Source organism: Acomys minous (genome assembly GCF_964271855.1).
Source record: "Acomys minous genome assembly, chromosome: 6".
NCBI classification, from domain to species: domain Eukaryota; kingdom Metazoa; phylum Chordata; class Mammalia; order Rodentia; family Muridae; genus Acomys; species Acomys minous.
In genome coordinates this window covers 92943949-92962044 of record NC_140487.1, presented here as the reverse complement: position 1 = coordinate 92962044, position 18096 = coordinate 92943949, and the positions used below count along the sequence as shown (strand labels likewise).

Sequence of the window (18096 nt, the reverse complement as noted above, 5' to 3'; positions counted from 1 at the left end):
ACTATTAGTCACACATTATATATATTTCTACTCTAATATGAGGTATTGTACCCTTACCACTCAAGTAGAATACAAGGTTTACCTCCAATACATTGAAAGTGCTATTTCAGGCTGTGTAGGATAATTAAGTAATACAAGTTAGTTGTTAGCTGATTAACTCATAGTCATGTCAAATACTAGTCTAATTTTATCACAAGAATATAATCCTAGGTTTAACATATAGATATGATTCTATAGATATATAAGGTAAAATAGTAAGATAAGGTATTCAAACACCTCAGAGACCTCCAGAATATGGCATTTAAATGTTTTTTTTTAATTATTTTGAAGATTCTTTGACAACGAGGCAGGTTAACTTCTGGCAACACCCAGCCTACCCCAAAGAAGATGATAAACATGTAAGAACCTCCTTATGGAGATGGCTTCAAATGTGGCAAACCAGCCACTGGGCAAAATGTTCTGTTTTGGCCACAGACAGAATTATGCCTAAAAATGGGCAAGCTTGGATGCAAGTAGAGTTGACAGCCAAACTCTGCCAAGACAGGGAAAGCAGGTCCTCAGTAGTTCCTGCCTCACAAATACACCTATCAGATATACAGGGCCAGAAGGCTGAAGATGATATTCCAACTTCTTATTTTAAAATATATTATTTATTTATTTATTTTCATAGAATATATTTTGATCACATCCCTCCCCTCCCCCAGCTGCTCCCAGATCCTTCTGGCATTCTTACACACCCAACATTATATTGAAGACTAGGCTCATGACCAAAACATTGCTTCTCTAGGTATAATCTCCATGAATTTATTAGAAACCATCTCATCAGTGTCTAGTTGATGGGCTAGTAATCTTTCTAGACTTCATTTTTCAATTTTTGCTTCCTTCATCCTGGGTTGACATTTAATTTTTTTCTAGGCAAGCCATAACATGTATAATTACACTGATTTCATTTTTGGAATTTGTCCAATCAGAGCTCAAGAAATATGTCTTGAATTGATGAATGTCTGAATAAGCGATTTGCATTTTAGGTATGTGGTAAAGAAAGGTATTGTTATCCAACCCAACCAAGATACTGAGGCACAGAAAGAATGCGTAGCAGGCTACGTACGTGGCGAGCCTATCCTGTTCTTTAGCCTCCTGAATGCAGCTGCAGTGTTCCACCCTTTGGCACATTCATCCTGCATCACAACCAGAAAGTGGTTGTGACAATCCCCGAGGAAATGTAAGAAAAAGCTGGAATTGGAGTCCAGATACTGAGTCGCTGTGTGCAGAAACTCCCAGCCACTACACTCATGTCAACACATCAGTTTTTACTCATTGCCATCACTCTCACACTGAAGTTATGAAAATGGTACATGCAGCTATACCTATTAAATGTTTGACAAATTAGAATATGAATTTCTTAATATCAAGGTTAACATCATTTGACTCTTCCTCATCAACTCAGATGCTACATAACACATAATATGTCTTTAATAAATATCTGTGAGTAGTGTAGAGACAGGAAAGTGGGCATTACGTAGATATTACCAAGATCAGCAGCTAGAGCACTGTTTTTTACTATTTACCAAGGTTGGTGTTATAGATTAATAAAGTTGGATCCTGAGGTCAATGTCTGTTTCCCCCATTCTCCCTCCCACAGGTAGGTGGATCTACCTTCTCATGAGTTAAATGTGAATGTTCCAGAGGTTTAGTGACAGTAGAGACCCAGGAGCCACTGACCATGGGTTTCTCTGTATTTAGTCCCACCAGAATCCTGGATGGTGTCTCTGGGTTCTTCCAAGTGGTCTTTCTGCTAAGCCTATTTCTCTTGCTATTCAAGGCAGTCCATTTCTACCTGCAGAGGCAGTGGATGCTCAAAGTTTTCCAGGAGTTCCCGACCATGCCCTTCCACTGGCTTTTGGGGCACAACATGAAGGTAGGAAGAAGGGAGAGAGTGGAAGAGTAGGAAAACCCAGAGCTCTGGTAGTTTAGCGTCAGAGCACAGGGCAGTGTGCTGTGTGATGAGCACATGGTTTCTGAAGAACACTGGGTGTGTTTTTAACGGCGAGCTTGCCTTAACCATGCAAAGCACACTCTTTTAAGAAGATGCTTGTTGACAATAGATTTAACTCTCAGGATTTGCCAGGGCTTGGGAGAACAGCCTACCTTTATGGAGTGGGTGAGTGATGCCAGGTACGGAGAACAAGTATTTAGGCTGTTCTCTGTGAGAACTTTGAGAAGTGATGACTTGAGGCTATGCTGTCTATCAGTTTCTTCTGAGATTAAAACAGCCCATTTTGGGGAGGGAAACTTGTGGTTAGTATACAGCATGTTTTAAAGAGATGTAAAAGAAATTCCATCCAGAAAGGAAGCCCTTTAAGAGAAAGGATTTCTACCTAGGAGGTGAAACATTTGATCCTGCACAGAAGCTCCTTAAGTTCAGGAGGCAAATAACTCAAAGGCTTCGTGAAGTCCCTTCCCCATCTCCAAGGGCATATAAGCAGTAAGAAAGGCTTAGTATGCTACTAGCCCTCAGTAAAGTATAGTTTGGTAAGGGGCTGACTGAAGAGGCACTCAGTGAGGGACTACACTCTAGCTATATGGAAGAACAGATACATTTAGAGGTACTACAGAATGCTGAGGTTCTTACCCTGACAGCTTCTCTGAGGAGACTTAGCTCCATATAACAAGGCAAGGCTACAGGATCTGGCCAGGGCAAGTTCTTGGATACAGCAAAAGGTTGGATGAAAAAAGAAAGAAAGAAAGAAAGAAAGAAAGAAAGAAAGAAAGAAAAAGAAAACCCAGATCACCAAACTGGCCCAACTTTCTACATTTTCCTGAACATTCCAGAGCTATGGCCCCGTGATGTCCTGCCTCTCCCATACCACACAAAGCTCTAGATGTCAAAGAACATTTTTGTGAATTTGTCTTTTCCTTGGTGTCTTTTCCCAAAGGACGAGGAGCTTCAGCAGATTCTAATATGGGTGGAGAGATTTCCAAGTGCCTGCTTACACTGGCTTTCGGGGAGCAATGCACGAGTCCTGCTGTATGACCCTGACTTTGTAAAGGTGATTATGGGGCGATCAGGTGAGAGTCCAATCTCTTGGCAGCTGTAGCATATCTGCTGTCCAGTGTTCACTCCCAAGTCTGTGAACTTTTTGAAAAGAGTGACAAAATCATAGTTACTATTCTCCCTGTGCAAAGACCAACATACTTGCATAGTTTACAACACGTAAAATAGAAGCACAGGTTTGAATTTCTTTTTTCTTATTTTTTTTTTTAAAAACAAACAGTTGATTTGCTTTTTAAAGTTTCCCCAACATTACAGTGACAGAGACATTCAACTGCTGGTACAATGAAGTCTGCCTTCCTAAGTCTAGAAAGAAATGGGAGGCCATGCGAGGTGATAGGAAACAGCTGTTAGCTAAAATCCACCAAGAACTAGTGACACGGTTGCTGAGATGGCTCAGATGGTAAGTGGGTTTGCTGCTGAAGCCCGGTGGACTGATTTAGAGCCCTGAACCCCACACTGAAGATGGGAAGAAGGAACCAAGTCCACAAAGGTATCTTCTGAACTCCACACATGTGTCACCTGCACATACAAATAAGAAAAACGTTTTAACATTCTAAAAAAAAAAAAAACCAAAAACTAAAGTATTCATAAAAGCTTGCAGGTTGATAGGATCCCCTTGCCTGGTCCTCAAGATCTGCCTTACTTTTCAGATCCAAAGGCTCCTGGTATTTACAGTTTCGTTTCACCTTGGATTGGTAAGCATGTTAACATAAAGTGTTTTCTGTACTGCTCTTTGGCCAATGGAAAACAACGGGTGCCTGGCCACAAGCATCATGATCCATTTCTAAACCAAGCTTTATTTCTCTTCTAGTCAGCCCGTAGTCCTTCTTAACCCTGGTGTGATTGTGTATGATACCTAATTTCTCACATAACGTTTCCTCAGGCATTTATTGCCAGACATTATATGTGACCTTCTTGACCTGATCCCAATGCATCTTGATCCTTTATTTTACCTCTGCCTTAGGCACAGAAGATTTATCAGACAAACTGGAAGTCTCACTTTCCATGTCTTAGTCTAAACAAACAAACAAACAAACAAAAATCCCTCCATTACTGGAATTTTCTTTCCAACTGAATGACCCCGGGGTATCTTTGATTCCACCTCTCCCAGACACATTCATATACCAGTCTCTGGCACAGGTTACGGTTTGCTCCTGTTGAATGGGAAGAAGTGGTTCCAGCACCGGCGGATGTTGACCCCAGCCTTCCACTACGACATCCTCAAACCCTACATCAGAATCATGGCGGACTCTGTCAATATAATGCTAGTGAGTTGCTCTGTCTCTTTCTCAGTTCATTACACCAGCTCACAGCAAACTCACAATGACCTCCAACCTAAACAAGTTCCACACAGTCGTGTAGACTAGTAACTCACACCATTGCTGGAAAGTAAGTGTCCATCAAATGCATAAAATGAAGAACTGCTGCTCAGCAGGTTGTAGTCACACTCTTCAGAGAGCAGTGTGGTAAGTATAGGACCAAGTCTTTTTTACCACAGTGGAAAAGACGCGTATAGTATAGACATCTTTCTGTGGCGGGACTAAAGAACAGCAGCATCAAGATGTTATAAGACAAGAATTTCTTGGACCCCAGAGCCACTGTGTGACGTGGAGTGACTTACAAGAAAAATAGACACAAAGTCCACATCGAAAAGTCTATTTCACTATCAGAAAACAAAGGGGCCATTTTTATAAACTGAAAGATTATACTTGTTTCGGAAAAACAATCAAACAATAATTATATCGTGTGAAGAAATGTGGTCTGTTTTGTTATAGAGCTTGGAAGAAGCAGGCATCAGATTGTAAACATTTACTTCATGCTATTAATTTGATAGAAGCATACGAACTTAGTCGTGAGCAATTTAGGACTGATTATCTGAAGATAAAGAGAAAAGTCTTAGTATAAACACAGGTCTTCTGAAGAAAATGAAGTAATTGTCTCATTCTCACCACAGGACAAATGGGAGAAGCTTGATGACCAAGACTACCCCCTGGAGATCTTTCAAGATATCTCCTTGATGACACTGGACACTGTTATGAAGTGTGCTTTCAGCCACCAGGGCAGTGTCCAGTTGGATGAGTGAGTGACAATCCTTTTATAGTCTTTAGTCTTATCACTTCATAAGGGCTTGGTAAGCAGTAAGTGTGGCAGCTGAGACAGATCCCTCCACAAAAAGCCAGATTCTCACTCAGCCCTAGGCCAAGCTCTAATTTCAAACCAGAACCAAACCAGCCCTGGGAAGACACTGTAGAGCCGGTAGCAATTGTGGGAGCTCAGTTGTCCATCCATTTTCTTAAGTTCCAAGGGTCAAAAGACTTTTAAGACAGAAATGATGTGTGCCTTGGTAATGCATTTTCCACAGTTGTAAGGATGACTATAAAGAGCCAACTCTATTCTTGGGTCTGACACCCTAATACCAGTGTACTGTATCTCCTGTCCTCAGAAATTCCAGGTCCTACACCAATGCTGTCAATGATCTGAACAGCTTGACCTTCTTTCGAATAAGAAATGTCTTTTATAAGAACAACACCATCTACAACATGTCTTCTGATGGCCGTTTGTTCGATCGTGCCTGCAGGATTGCTCATGAGCATACAGGTCCTGTCTTCCCAACCCTCCTGTCTGTCTTCCTTTGTCAGGCTCATCTCCCCGCCCCCCCCAAGCCCCCCGCAAATGATGAACTATCTCAGACATAGTGAGTTTACCAGCAGCCTCAGCAGGTCTTAAGACACTCATGTTAATTACTACAAAGATACAAGTTTGGGCTGGGTGTGGTGGCGCATGCCTTTAATCCCAGCACTTGGGAGGCAGAGACGGGCATCTCTGTGAGTTTGAGGCCAGCCTGGTCTACAAAGCTAGTCTAGGACAGCCAAGGCTACACAGAGAAACCCTGTCTCAAAAAAAAATACAAGTTTGGGGAGCTAGGACCTTGGCACATTACAAGAACTACCAGTTTCATTACATTGGGTAACACTGGATGAGGCCCATCCAACAGCCTTCAACTTAGCTTTTTGTCTCATGATCCTAATTGGAGAGTTGAAGTATATGAGATTGTGTAGACTTCAAATCATGATCAAATTCCCATCTGCACATGCATCTGGGCCACCACTGGACACATGGACTGGGTTCAGGGAGCCTGTGAACTACAGGAGCTCTGGTTGTCTGACAAATGCTGTCATGGAACAGATGGGGTGATCAAGGCAAGGAAGGCTCAGCTGCAGAATGAGGAAGAGATGCAGAAGGTCAGGAAAAAGAGGCGCTTGGATTTCTTGGACATCCTCTTGTTTGCCAAAGTGAGTGGGGGTGCAAGGGTAGGGTTTGGCCCAGAAAAAGATTAGCTACCAACTCTGCTGTCACCTGTACATTTACTCAGATGGAGGATGGGAACAGCTTGACTGATGAGGACCTGCGTGCAGAGGTGGACACATTCATGTTTGAGGGCCATGACACCACAGCCAGTGGAATCTCCTGGATCTTCTATGCTCTGGCCACCCACCCTGAGCACCAACAGAGATGCAGAGAGGAGGTGCAGAGCATCCTGGGTGATGGGACCTCTATCAGCTGGTGAGAAAAACTCAAGATGAGGGAGACCCATGTCTTGTTATAGGGAAGACCTTCCTTCTGGTCTTTCCAGATCTGTGTGACTTTCAGATGGGCTTCATTTCAGGGAACACCTAGACCAGATGCCCTACACCACCATGTGCATCAAGGAGGCCATGAGGATCTATCCACCTGTACCAGCTATTAGCAGAGAGCTCAGCACACCTCTCACCTTACCTGATGGACGCTCCTTACCCAAAGGTAACCTACAGTCACCTACCCAGTAGGTAACCCAAACCAGTCACCTACATCCTCACATATGTGTCTGGTGTCCCACTAAATTAGATCCTTATGTTGAAGTTGAGATGAGGTTATAAAGTTGAGACTGAGTATCTTCTGAAAAAAAAATGCCACGCTCTAGTTAAATGTGATTCTCAGCCTTGAAATTACAGTCACTTAAGATACTCGGGGTTGAGAATGGCAAAAGTCTTAGGGTGATAAGGTTTTTCTCATGAATAAAAGCAAAAGAAAGTGATAAGGGAATCCTATATGTGGCTATAATGTCTCCCAGTCTCTCAGAAAACTTTGAGATGCTGAAAGAGAGGAGCTGGCGATAAATTCAGAGTGCCTTGTTGTTGTAGGAAAACACAGGTTAACAAACTCATCATTGGATATGATCCCACCTCTGCCACACCCAAAGAGTATAAACATGAGAAAAGATGATGGGCCTCACTGAGAATTTAGTATTTCATGTGAAGAAATGGGCATAAAACAGTGCCTTTGCGGGTGGTTATGTGAGCTAATGTATGTTCTGTAGTGGTGGATGTCAGACATTTAATGAGTACATGTTGTCACTTTACTTACTAGGAGCAAGATACCACCAACACTTGTTTGATGTCTGTCATCACCAGGTTTATGGTTTTCTAAGGCATCTTTTACTAAACTCTCCATCCCCAAAGGAACATTAGCTTCAAGTGATGACTCCTTATATACAGGCCATTTGTACATGCAGGTCTCCTATTGGATATGTGTCTAAAACCCTATTTCTTTGGTTTAATTATATTTCCCTCCATGTCTTCTTCCCTTCCCCCACCAGGTGTCACAGTCACAATGTCCATTTACGGCCTTCACCATAACCCAAGTGTGTGGCCAAACCCAAAGGTATGAAAGCCCTGAGAAGAGAGAAGGACCAAGCAATTCCAACTTTAGACATTCTGTATCCTTTGGCATCGTAGATGGGCTTGACTCCCTTCCGTCCTGTCCCTTTGCTTTCTCTGCAGGTGTTTGACCCCTCTAGATTTGCACCGGATTCTTCTCGACACAGCCACGCTTTCTTACCCTTCTCAGGAGGAGCAAGGTGAAGGGAAAGGGTTGAAGGGAAAGGATGGAGGGTTGGCACATATTCATAATTTAAATTTGTTTTTTCTTTTTTAAAATAATTTTTATTTCTGGTCACTTGTGTCCCTACATTGTCTACATGTATGTATCTCTGTTGGCATATGTGGGCAGAGGTGTCATGTATATGTGTTTGTGCCAAAAGGAAAGATGACAATTTGGTATATCACAGAGATTTTTTTAACCTACTCTCCTGGTGGCCACTAAAATATCTACATTAAAAAAAATAGTATATTCTGGTATTTTAACAAAATCTGAACTTTATATTTCAGAATTATATTTTTTATGAAAATTAAATCAAGAACTTTTAGTGTTCAATTATCTTAAAGAGTGAATTTTTCTTTCTCAAAATTCTCATTATAGGCTAGAAGCTTTTCTTGTTAATTCAACAGTTGGATGCTTCTATGAATCTTTAAAATATATGTACCTATAAATATATGTTAGGTATTATAATGTGATATATTTAAAAATATATATAGAAACTGTGTGGGCTCTTATGTTAAAGTTATACATAATATATATGAGTTTACAGTTCACTGTAGGTTGGACACCAGTGGCTGTCATCACACATTTTTTTGCTTCTAGCCTTACAAAAATTTTGCTGCATGTACAAATTTTTACAACTTGTATATACTTTCCCAATTTTTAAAGCTATGCATGCAAGGATGGAATTTCAGTGAACATGCCTGGTTTATGTATTCTGGTGGTGACAAAAAGCAGGGGTGGGGACACTAAGTAGCTCCTGAGACGGCCCTGTTTAGTGATGATGCCTGTTGTAGCTGACGTGTGCAATGACAGACATCTGAGTGAGACAAGCAGCTAACAGGCTGCTGTTGAATCCACAAAGTCTACGGGACTCATCCTGTAGAACACAGATTCCCCAAAACTTCTTAGGGTTTTGATACAATGGTCTTCATGAATTAAAATGTCTCTAGGGATTCCATGGAGGATAAAATTAAAGCTAAGATTTTTTTTTCTGATTCACTAATTCCGTAAAACCTACAGTACTGAATGAACTTCCATAGAACATCTTAATGCATGGCATCCCACCAGAAGACAGATGACAGGGTTTATCCCATGGTTAAGGATTTCATCTTAACCAGCTAAAAGCAAGCTGGAGCCATTCGAGGGTAGGAGAGTTGTGGGTAGTTAGGTCCCTAGCTTATATATCATCTTTATCCTCTGTGCATATTATGTCAGTTTTAAAATTCAGCCCAACTAATTCAGATGCAAAAATGTTTTAAAAACCGTGCTTTTCCGCCATGCCGCTTGCTGAGACAGGAATACAGAAGTGTAGGCTTTGATCCTGGCTTAGCAACAGGACCAGAAGAGTATGTAGTCAAACCCCTACTCTTGGTGCAGCCATCTTTCCTTTTTTTTTCTGTCTTTCACTCACGCATCACTCATTGACAGTTTATGAAAAGCTACACGTTTCTTGCTGTCCTATAACCCAAAGTGTGGCGGATCCTTGAGTAAAGCTCCCTTAGTGTCCAGGATGAGATGGATGGAGTGCCAGCAGAGGACGTGGAGCTGACTGGCTCTTAGCTTGTTCCTTTGGATGTGGTAGTGAGAGGGGAGAGAAGCATTACTCGTGACGTCAGCAGTATGAGCTGAAGTGGGAAGTGGGGCTAGACAGGTAAGAGATGGTGATTCAACAAACCCACAGGAAGTGTGGTGACCCCCCTGGGGCATCTGGACACTGCTCTACCCATGGAGTGCAGAGGAGGAGGAGGAATGTGCAGGGAGTGGTTATGGAGAACAAAAGACTAAGATAGGACATTGAAAGGCAAGTAAGGACTTTTTTTTTTTTTGAATAAAAGTAGATGACTGCAGATGATGGTCATCTGTGAGAATGAGGAATTGGAGCCTGAAAACTGAGGGAGAGGAAGATGGCAGAGCAGCTTGAAGATGGCCAATCAGATGCATTCACCAGAAGCTCCTACAACCAACATTTGATCACCAGTCTAGGATGAGTGTACTTTTATACATAGATACTCTCTCCAGGAGGATAGCGACCTCCTCCTCCTCCTCATAGTGCCTTGAATAGGAGTACTCACAGTGGAGATCCAAAATTGTTAGTTGAGAGAATTGGCTAAAAAAGGATTACTTCATTAAATAGCTCGTGTGCTTGGAGTCTATGTGCTGGCACTATGCAGGTGACATTCCCTACACCTGAGAACAGGACTAGTCAGAGATAGTCCTGTGCAGAAAGACAAGGGCTATGGGCTGGAGAGATGGCTCAGTGGTTAAGAGCACCGCCTGCTCTTCCAGAGGTCCTGAGTTCAATTCCCAGCAACCACATGGTGGCTCACAACCATCTATAATGCGATCTGATAACCTCTTCTGCCTATAAAGCACTCATATGCAATAAATAAAAAATAAGTAAATCTTAAAAAAGAAAGAAAGGAAGGAAGGAAGAAAGAAAGACAAGGGCTTGAGGTGGTTGTGTGACCTATAAGGAAAGTCGTCTCAAAGCAGGGGAATGATTTAGGTGTGTCACCTATAATGAAAATGATTAGGCTGGTACCATGAAGGAGACACTAATGCCCTTAAGGACTGAGGCTCAGGGAACAATGATCACTGCACCCAGAACAGGTCTCAGGTCACATCTCACTTCATGCCTCTTCTTGGTTCAGGAACTGCATTGGGAAACAGTTTGCCATGAACGAGCTGAAGGTGGCCGTGGCCCTGACCCTGCTCCGCTTTGAGCTGCTGCCAGATCACACCAGGGTCCCAGTCCCCATCTCAAGACTTGTGTTGAAGTCCAAGAGTGGGATCCACCTGCGCCTCAAAAGACTAAGCTAATTCTTGTGGAGAAAAAGGACAGCTCCGCAGGCCCGTTGCCTGCAACACTTTGTACTTGTCACCACCTTTACCACTGGCTCATTTATATCTACGGCTTTCTCTCTGACCCATGTCCCTCAGCTTTCTGTAGTGTCTCCTGTCATTTTTCTGCCCTTATTTCTCTAGATTTCCTCCAGAAATCTTGAGCATGTCCCTGTTTGTCACCTGACTGTATCTCTGACTGGCCATGTAGCCCCTGAACACAAGTCCTTCAGGCTGTTTACCCTTGATAACCATCACTTTGACAGAGGAAGAGATATTTTAAAGGGAGACACTGGCGTCCCTCCATTCAGCTATCAGACTCTTGAGATAATGGATTCCATGAAGTAAAATATTCTTAGTAATCACATAATGGGAGAAAGTTAACCCTAAAAATCTTCCCACCCCTCACACTATTAATAATATTCTGCCATACTTGTAGACAGGATCCTAGCATAATAGTTATTCAAGTGGCTTCACTCAGCAGCTGATGGAAACAAACGCAAAGACCCACAGCCAAGCATTAAGCGGCTCCCGGGGATTCTTATGGAGGAGAGGGAGGGAGGATTGAAAGAGCCAGAGAGGTCAAGGACACCACAAGAAAACCTACAAAAACAATTGATCTGGGCCTATAGGGGCTCAGGGAGACTAAACCTCCAACCAGAGAGCATCCTTGAGACCGGCCTTGGCCTCCTACATATATATACCAGAGGTGAGCCTTGGTCTTCAGGTCAGTACCCTAACAACTGGAACAGGGGCTGTCTCTGACTCTGTTGCCTACCTTTGAATTTTTTCCCCCTGACTGGGCTGCCTTGTGTAACCTCAATAGGAGAAGATGCACCTCGTCCTACTGGGACTTGATATGGCAAGGTAGGCTGATATCCGTGGGAGGCCTCCCTTTTCTGAGGAGAAAGGGAGTGGAGAAAAGGAGGAGGTGTGGTGAGAGAGAAGAACTGGGAGGAGAGGTAGAAGTGGAAACTGGGAAGGATGTAAAGTAAATTAATTAATTTTCTAATGAAAACGAGAACACTGAAAATCTGGCACCAGCTAATAGAGGAACTAGTCTTACAGGAAAAGACTTTACATATTTCTGTTTGTCTCATGGTGACACTAAGGAGTTTTCTGATTTTTTTTAACCTGGTCTAAGTGTTCAGTTTAGTGCTCTAAGTGCTCTAAGTATTCGGTTTAGTGATGTGAAGAATTTCTATTAAAGTCTCATGACCTGGACCTGGATTCTTTTGTGACAATGGCACTAACTATAATGAAGGGTGTTCAACACCTATGCACCAAACATGTGGGCACCGAAGTCCCTAAGTCACTACTATAGTTAAAATCCCATATTGACCCCCACCTAGTGATGGTAGGTGACTTCAATACCCCACTCTCACCTGTAGACAGGTCATCCAGACAAAAAGTATACTAAATTTCTGAAGCTAAACAATTTCATTAACCAAACAGACCAAATAAATATTTTCAGAGCACAAGAGAATAGAATTTTTTTTCTCAGCACCTCATGAAACTTTTTCGAAACTAATCACATGCTGGACACACAGCAAGTCTCAACCAATAGGATAAAGTTGAAATAACACTTTGCATCCTATATGATTGCTGTAGATGAAAGCTGAATATAACAAACAAACAAACAAAAAACAGAAAGCCAAAAACCCATGGAAGATGAGCAACTCTCTACTGAACAAAAAATGGGTCAAGATAGAAATCAAGAAGAAACATAAACTTAAAAAATATTTTAATAAAGATAAAAACACAACATATCTGCATGTATGGGACATAATAAAGGCAGTGTAAGAGGCATATTTATACCACTAAGTGCCTACATAAAAATGTTGAAGAGATCTAACATTAGTAATTTAGTAGTATACATGAAAGCTCTAGAACAAAAAGAAAAACAATGTTCAACTCAATTGTAGACCTAGTGAAATAGAAACAATTGTGAAAAGCCTCACAACACCCCCAAAAGCCCAAGGCCAGATTGTTTTAGCACAGAATTCTACCACACATTCGATTAATTCCACAAAATAGAAACAGAAGGGACACTGCCCAACTCATTTTTCAAGGGCCACAGTTACCTTGATACCCAAATCACATAAAGATACAAAAGAAAGAGAATTGCAGACCAATTTCTCTTATAAACATATTTGCAACAATTCTCAGTAAAATACTTGAGAGCCAAATCCAAGGACACGTAAAAAGGATAATCACTATGATCAATTAGGCTTCATTCCAGATCTGTAGGGACAGTTCACCATACATAATTTTATAAATATAATCCACCATATAAACAAACTGGGCACTAAAAAAACATGATTATTTCATTGCATCCAATAAAGGCCTTTGGTAAACTCCAACACCCCTTCCATAACAAATCCTGGAGAAACTAGAGATACAAGGAACATGCATCGATATAATAACTGCAGTTAATAGATAGCTCACATCAAACATCAACCTAAATGAAGAGAAACTCAAAACATTTCCATTAAAAGCACTCTCTCCATACCTATTCAATATTATATTTAAATTTTCAGCTAGATCAATAAGACAACTGAAGGAGATCAAAGGGATAAAAACTGGAAAGGAAGGGGTTAAAGCATCTTTATTTGAAGAAGATATGTTGGTACATGTAAGTGACCCTAAAAGTTCCTCCAAGGACCTCCCACATCTGATAAACTCTTTCAGCAATGTAGTAGGTACAGTCTAAACCCCCCTGAGACTAAACACTGCCACAGTAGAGTGGTATACGAATTAGCCCTAAGTTGGCAAAAGGTATTAAATATCTATATTACACTCTTTTAGGCCCTAGAATATTGAGCAAGAAGAAATGAAAACAATTTACAACCCAGAGGAAAGAGTGGGATATTGAATAACTACTTTTTTTCCTGAATGGAAATACTCTATTATGTCACCAGACTTAAACACAACATAGAAGTCCCCAGGAAGTCCCTGAAGCTTGCCATGGCTAACAAAGGCCTTCTCCAAGATTATACAAGCTAGAATAACTTCTAGAAAGAAGAGACAGATGAACTAACCTGCCTAGAAGTTAAATTCCAAAGCTACAGCTTTCGTTGGTAATCATCCAGTTGGGGTGGGCTTTTGGTGACACAGCTAACTTTGGGTCACCCGTGCTCAGTAAGTCACCCCTTGCTATATTTTTGTTAGTAACCTCAGTAAACTGACTGCTTCACTGAGATAGGTTTGGTTGGAATCCTCTCTTTTGTCTGTTGTCAGTGCCCTAACCAGAGTGAACGAGTGTTTGTCCAAGTCATCCTTGGAAAAGACAGCTAATAATCACAAAGTCAAACTCCAGCCATTTAGCAAATGGCAGAACTGAGCCTTGAAAACACTGCTCTTCCTCTTCTTCTCCTTCTCCTTCCTCTTCTTTCTCCCCATTCTCCTTCTTCTTTATTTTATTAGAAATAGGTTTCTTTCACACAATCATTTCTTTTTTTAAAATTTTTATTTTTTAAAATTAATTTATTCATATTACATCTCAGTTGTTAGCCCATCCCATGTATCCTCCCATTCCTCCCTTCCTCCCACTTCCCCCCTACTCCCCTCCCCTCCCCTATGTCTGTGTCTGAGGGGGACCTCCTCCCCCTGAATGTGCTCATAGGGTATCAATTTCCTCTCCTTTAAGTCTCTGAGTTCCTCCTCCCCACTTCCCATTCCAACTGAATCCACACCTTTTCAGTCTCTCATCAGAAAACAAACAGGCATCTAAAGAATAAAAATCAAACAAGATAAACCAAAACCAACAAACTGGATTAGGACAAAACAAATAGAACAAGAGGCAAAGAAAAAAACACAAGAAACATGTATAAATACAGAAACACACACCTTCAGACACATAGGAAACCCACAAAAACACAAAACCAGAAGCCCGTAATATGGCAAAGGACCTGTAAGGCTTAAAAAAAAATGCCTTGAGAAAACATTATGAGACCAAGAGCCTCCAAAAATACCACTGAGTTTGTTTTCTGTTGGCCACCTACTGCTGGCTTGCCCTTAAGAGTGGTTTGCGTCCCCAGTGAGAGAGAACTGTTGGAGAAGACTTCTCTCTGTTGGAGAGAACTAAGTTTTCATTTGTTATCAACTTCAGATAGCTTCTGGGTTAGGGATGGGCCTCGTGTCCACTTCTCTCAGCTCTGGGACTCCATCTGGTGCATGCATGCCCATGTGTGTGTGTCTTCCCTTCTACATGTGTGTCTGTGAGTGGAGCCGTGCAACCTGAAAAGGTAACAAGTGAGTGTCTTCCATGTACAGCAAGATCAAGCGATAGAGACTGTGATATTATGATTGATGTTTCCCACTAGAGGCCACTTTTTTTCTTCCTTTAGTATAACTTTAGGCCAGGCTTGAGTAAAGAAATACATTAAATATTCCCTTTTTTAAAAGTCTGGGTCTAACGGATACATTCTCAGTTACCTCCTCATAAAGAAAAGGAACATATTGGAACACTTTTGAAGTTCCTTTTGTTTCTCCTACCCCAAAAAACATCTGCTGGAAGTTAAGTCCTGGCAATCTAGAGAATATCAAAGACAAAATGCAAAAAACATTAACAAGGAAAAACAAAACAAAACAAACCTCTGAGAGAGATGTCATCAGAATGTGCTTTTTTTATTTTAGCCAGTCTCTACCATAGCAACCAGAGAGTACAACAAACAACAACAGCAACAAAAACAAAATCAAGGGCATCCAGGGAGCAAAACAAAAGCCAGAAAAGTGTGGAACGAAGGAATTTTGGTGTGTGTGTGTGTGTGTGTGTGTGTGTGTGTGTGTGTGTGTGTGTGTGCGCATTCTGTCGCAAAGAAGAGGCCTTGAAAATGCAGGTAAAGCAAGCAATCAAGACCCCTAGAGCCTGCGTTGATCTCCACCCCTCCATCCAAGCAGGCTGCCCCATCTCTGCCACCACAGCTGCCCCCACTGGCTGCTGCCTGACAAAGCTATGGCACTCTATTATTTAGACCCTTGTGCTTTTCCAAGGCTCGGCTTGTTACCTGCTATAAATTCACATGCAACTTCCTGGGTCTAGCTATGGCAAAGGTGTCACCTCCCCCTGGTGGCTGGTCAGTGTTGGAGGCACAAGGCTGGAGAAACTCCCAAGTCTCTCTCTCTCTCTTTTAAATTGATTTATTTTTAAAATTTTATTAATTTATTCAGATTACAACTCAATTGTTATCCCATCACTTGTATCCTCCCATTCCTCCCTTTCTCCCTCTTTCACCCTATTCCTCTCCCCTAGGTCTATGACCGAGGAGGACCTCTTCTCCCACTATACGGACATAGGCTATCAAGTCTCATCTTGGTAGCCTGCTTATTCTTTCTTTGAGTGCCACCAGGCCTCCCCACTAAGATGAGGTGGTCAAATATGGAGCACCAGAGTTCATGTCAAAGTCAGTCCTTGCTCTCCACATAACTGTGGAGAATGCCCTGTCCATTGGGTAGATAAGAGTAGGGGTTCGATGTTTATTATTGTATTGTCCTTGGTTAGTACAATAATTTGAACAGACCTCTCCCCTGAGTCCCAATCCACTCATCACAATGTTCTTGTAGGTTTCTAGGACCCTCTGGGTCCCTTCTAATTCCCCAACTCCTATATGTCTCTTACCTAGAGTTTCAGTAGGATGTCCTCACATCTATCCCAATCTCCTGGTAAGTAAAGACTTATGTGGGATGTGCATTTTGGGCTAGTGCCCAATTATAAGTGAGTATATACCATGTAAGTCTTTTCTGCTTCTGGGTTAACTCACTCAGTATGATCATTTCTAGTCCCATCTGTTTGCCCACAAATTTCGGGATTTCCTTGTTTTTAATAGCTGAGCACTATTCCGTAGTGTAAATGTACCACAGTTTCTTTATCCATTCTTCAACTGAGTGACATTTAGGCTGTTTCCAGGTTCTGGTTACTGTGAATAAGGCTGCTATGAACATGGTTGAGCATATATCCTTCTGTGGTGGAACATTTTCTGGCTGGGTCTTGAGGAAGCCCTATTCCCAGTTTTCTGAGAAAGCGCCAGATAGATTTCCAAAGTGGTTGTATAAGTTTGTATTCCCACCAGCAATGAAGGAGTGTTCCTCTTTCTCCACATCCTCGCCAGCATGTGCTGTCACTTGAATTTTTTATCTTAGTCATTCTGATGGGTGTAAGATGGAATCTCAGAGTTGTTTCGATTTGCATTTCTCTGATGACTAATGACGTTGAGCATTTCTTTAAGTGTTTCTCAGCCTCTGTTGAGAAGTCTCTGTTTAGTTCTGAGCCCCATTTCTCAATTGGGTAATTTGGTTTGGTTGTGTTTAATTTCTTGAGCTCTTTATATATTTTGGATATTAGACCTTTGTCAGATGTAGGGTTGGTGAAGATCTTTTCCCAGTCTGTAGGCTGTTGCTTTGTTCTCTTGACAGTGTCACCTGCCTTACAGAAGCTTCTCAGCCTCATGAGGTCCCATTTATTAATTGTTGACCTTAAGGCCTGGGCTGTTGGTGTTCTGTTCAGGAAGTTGTCTCCTGTGCCAATGTGTTCCAAGCTCTTCCCTACTTTTTCTTCTAACTGATTTAGTGTCTCTGATTTTATGTTGAGGTCTTTAATCCACTTGGACTTGAGTTTTGTGCATGGTGACAAGTATGGGTCCAATTGCATATGTAGACTTCCAGTTAGACCAGCACCATTTGTTGAAGATGCTATCATTTTTCCATTGAATAGATTTGGCTTCTTTGTCAAAAATCAAGTGACCGTATGTGTGAGGATTCATTTCTGGGTCTTTGATTCGATTCCATTGATTAACCAGCCTATTGCTGTGCCAGTATCATGCTGTTTTAATTATTGTTGCTCTATAGTACAGCTTGAGATCGGGTATGGAAATTCCTCTCGAGGATCTTTTATTGTATAGGATTGTTTTAGCTATTCTGGGTTTTTTGTTTTTCCATTATGAAGTTGAGAATTGACCTTTCAATGTCTTTAAAATATTTTGTAGGTATTTTGATAGGGATTGACAAGTCTCTTAACAAGCAGCTCAAGCAGCTTGTTAGCAGCAAAATTGGAAAACTTCGAGTCTACCAAAAATAGTCATCATTTTGACATTACAATATTTTATATCCAAAATACATTATTCACCTTATAAATCATTAATGGTGGGTAATTTGTGTGATATGCATTGTTGCTCTCCAGCATTCATTTTATAGAACACTAAGGCCAGAAGGATAATGAATTCTTTGTAGAAAAGTTTCCCACTTATATTACACTATATATGTAAACATGCTTAAAACATGTT

At 41.4% G+C, this 18096-nt stretch overlaps 1 protein-coding gene across 1 annotated transcript; it reads left to right on the top strand.

Annotated features, from left to right (window-relative positions):
* The first annotated feature begins 1686 nt into the window (after nt 1–1686).
* On the top strand, nt 1687–12040 carry LOC311600179 (cytochrome P450 4A14). The gene is made up of 12 exons (XM_084786591.1): nt 1687–1918; nt 2937–3069; nt 3706–3750; nt 4196–4323; nt 5010–5134; nt 5499–5653; nt 6242–6348; nt 6429–6619; nt 6723–6856; nt 7692–7756; nt 7876–7952; nt 10627–12040. Exons 1-12 carry the CDS (start codon nt 1724–1726, stop codon nt 10793–10795), a joined length of 1524 nt encoding a protein of 507 aa, XP_084642717.1. The 5' UTR covers nt 1687–1723; the 3' UTR covers nt 10796–12040.
* The last annotated feature ends 6056 nt before the right edge of the window (nt 12041–18096 follow it).

What these genes read in the sequence shown, in the direction of transcription:
- LOC311600179 (XM_084786591.1), top strand. Translation starts at nt 1,724, where the DNA reads ATGGGTTTCTCTGTATTTAGTCCCACCAGAATCCTGGATGGTGTCTCT. An exon ending in ACTCTGTCAATATAATGCTA is followed by an intron (nt 4,324 to 5,009) that starts GTGAGTTGCTCT and finishes TTCTCACCACAG; the next exon opens with GACAAATGGGAGAAGCTTGA. An exon ending in GGCAGTGTCCAGTTGGATGA is followed by an intron (nt 5,135 to 5,498) that starts GTGAGTGACAAT and finishes TCCTGTCCTCAG; the next exon opens with AAATTCCAGGTCCTACACCA.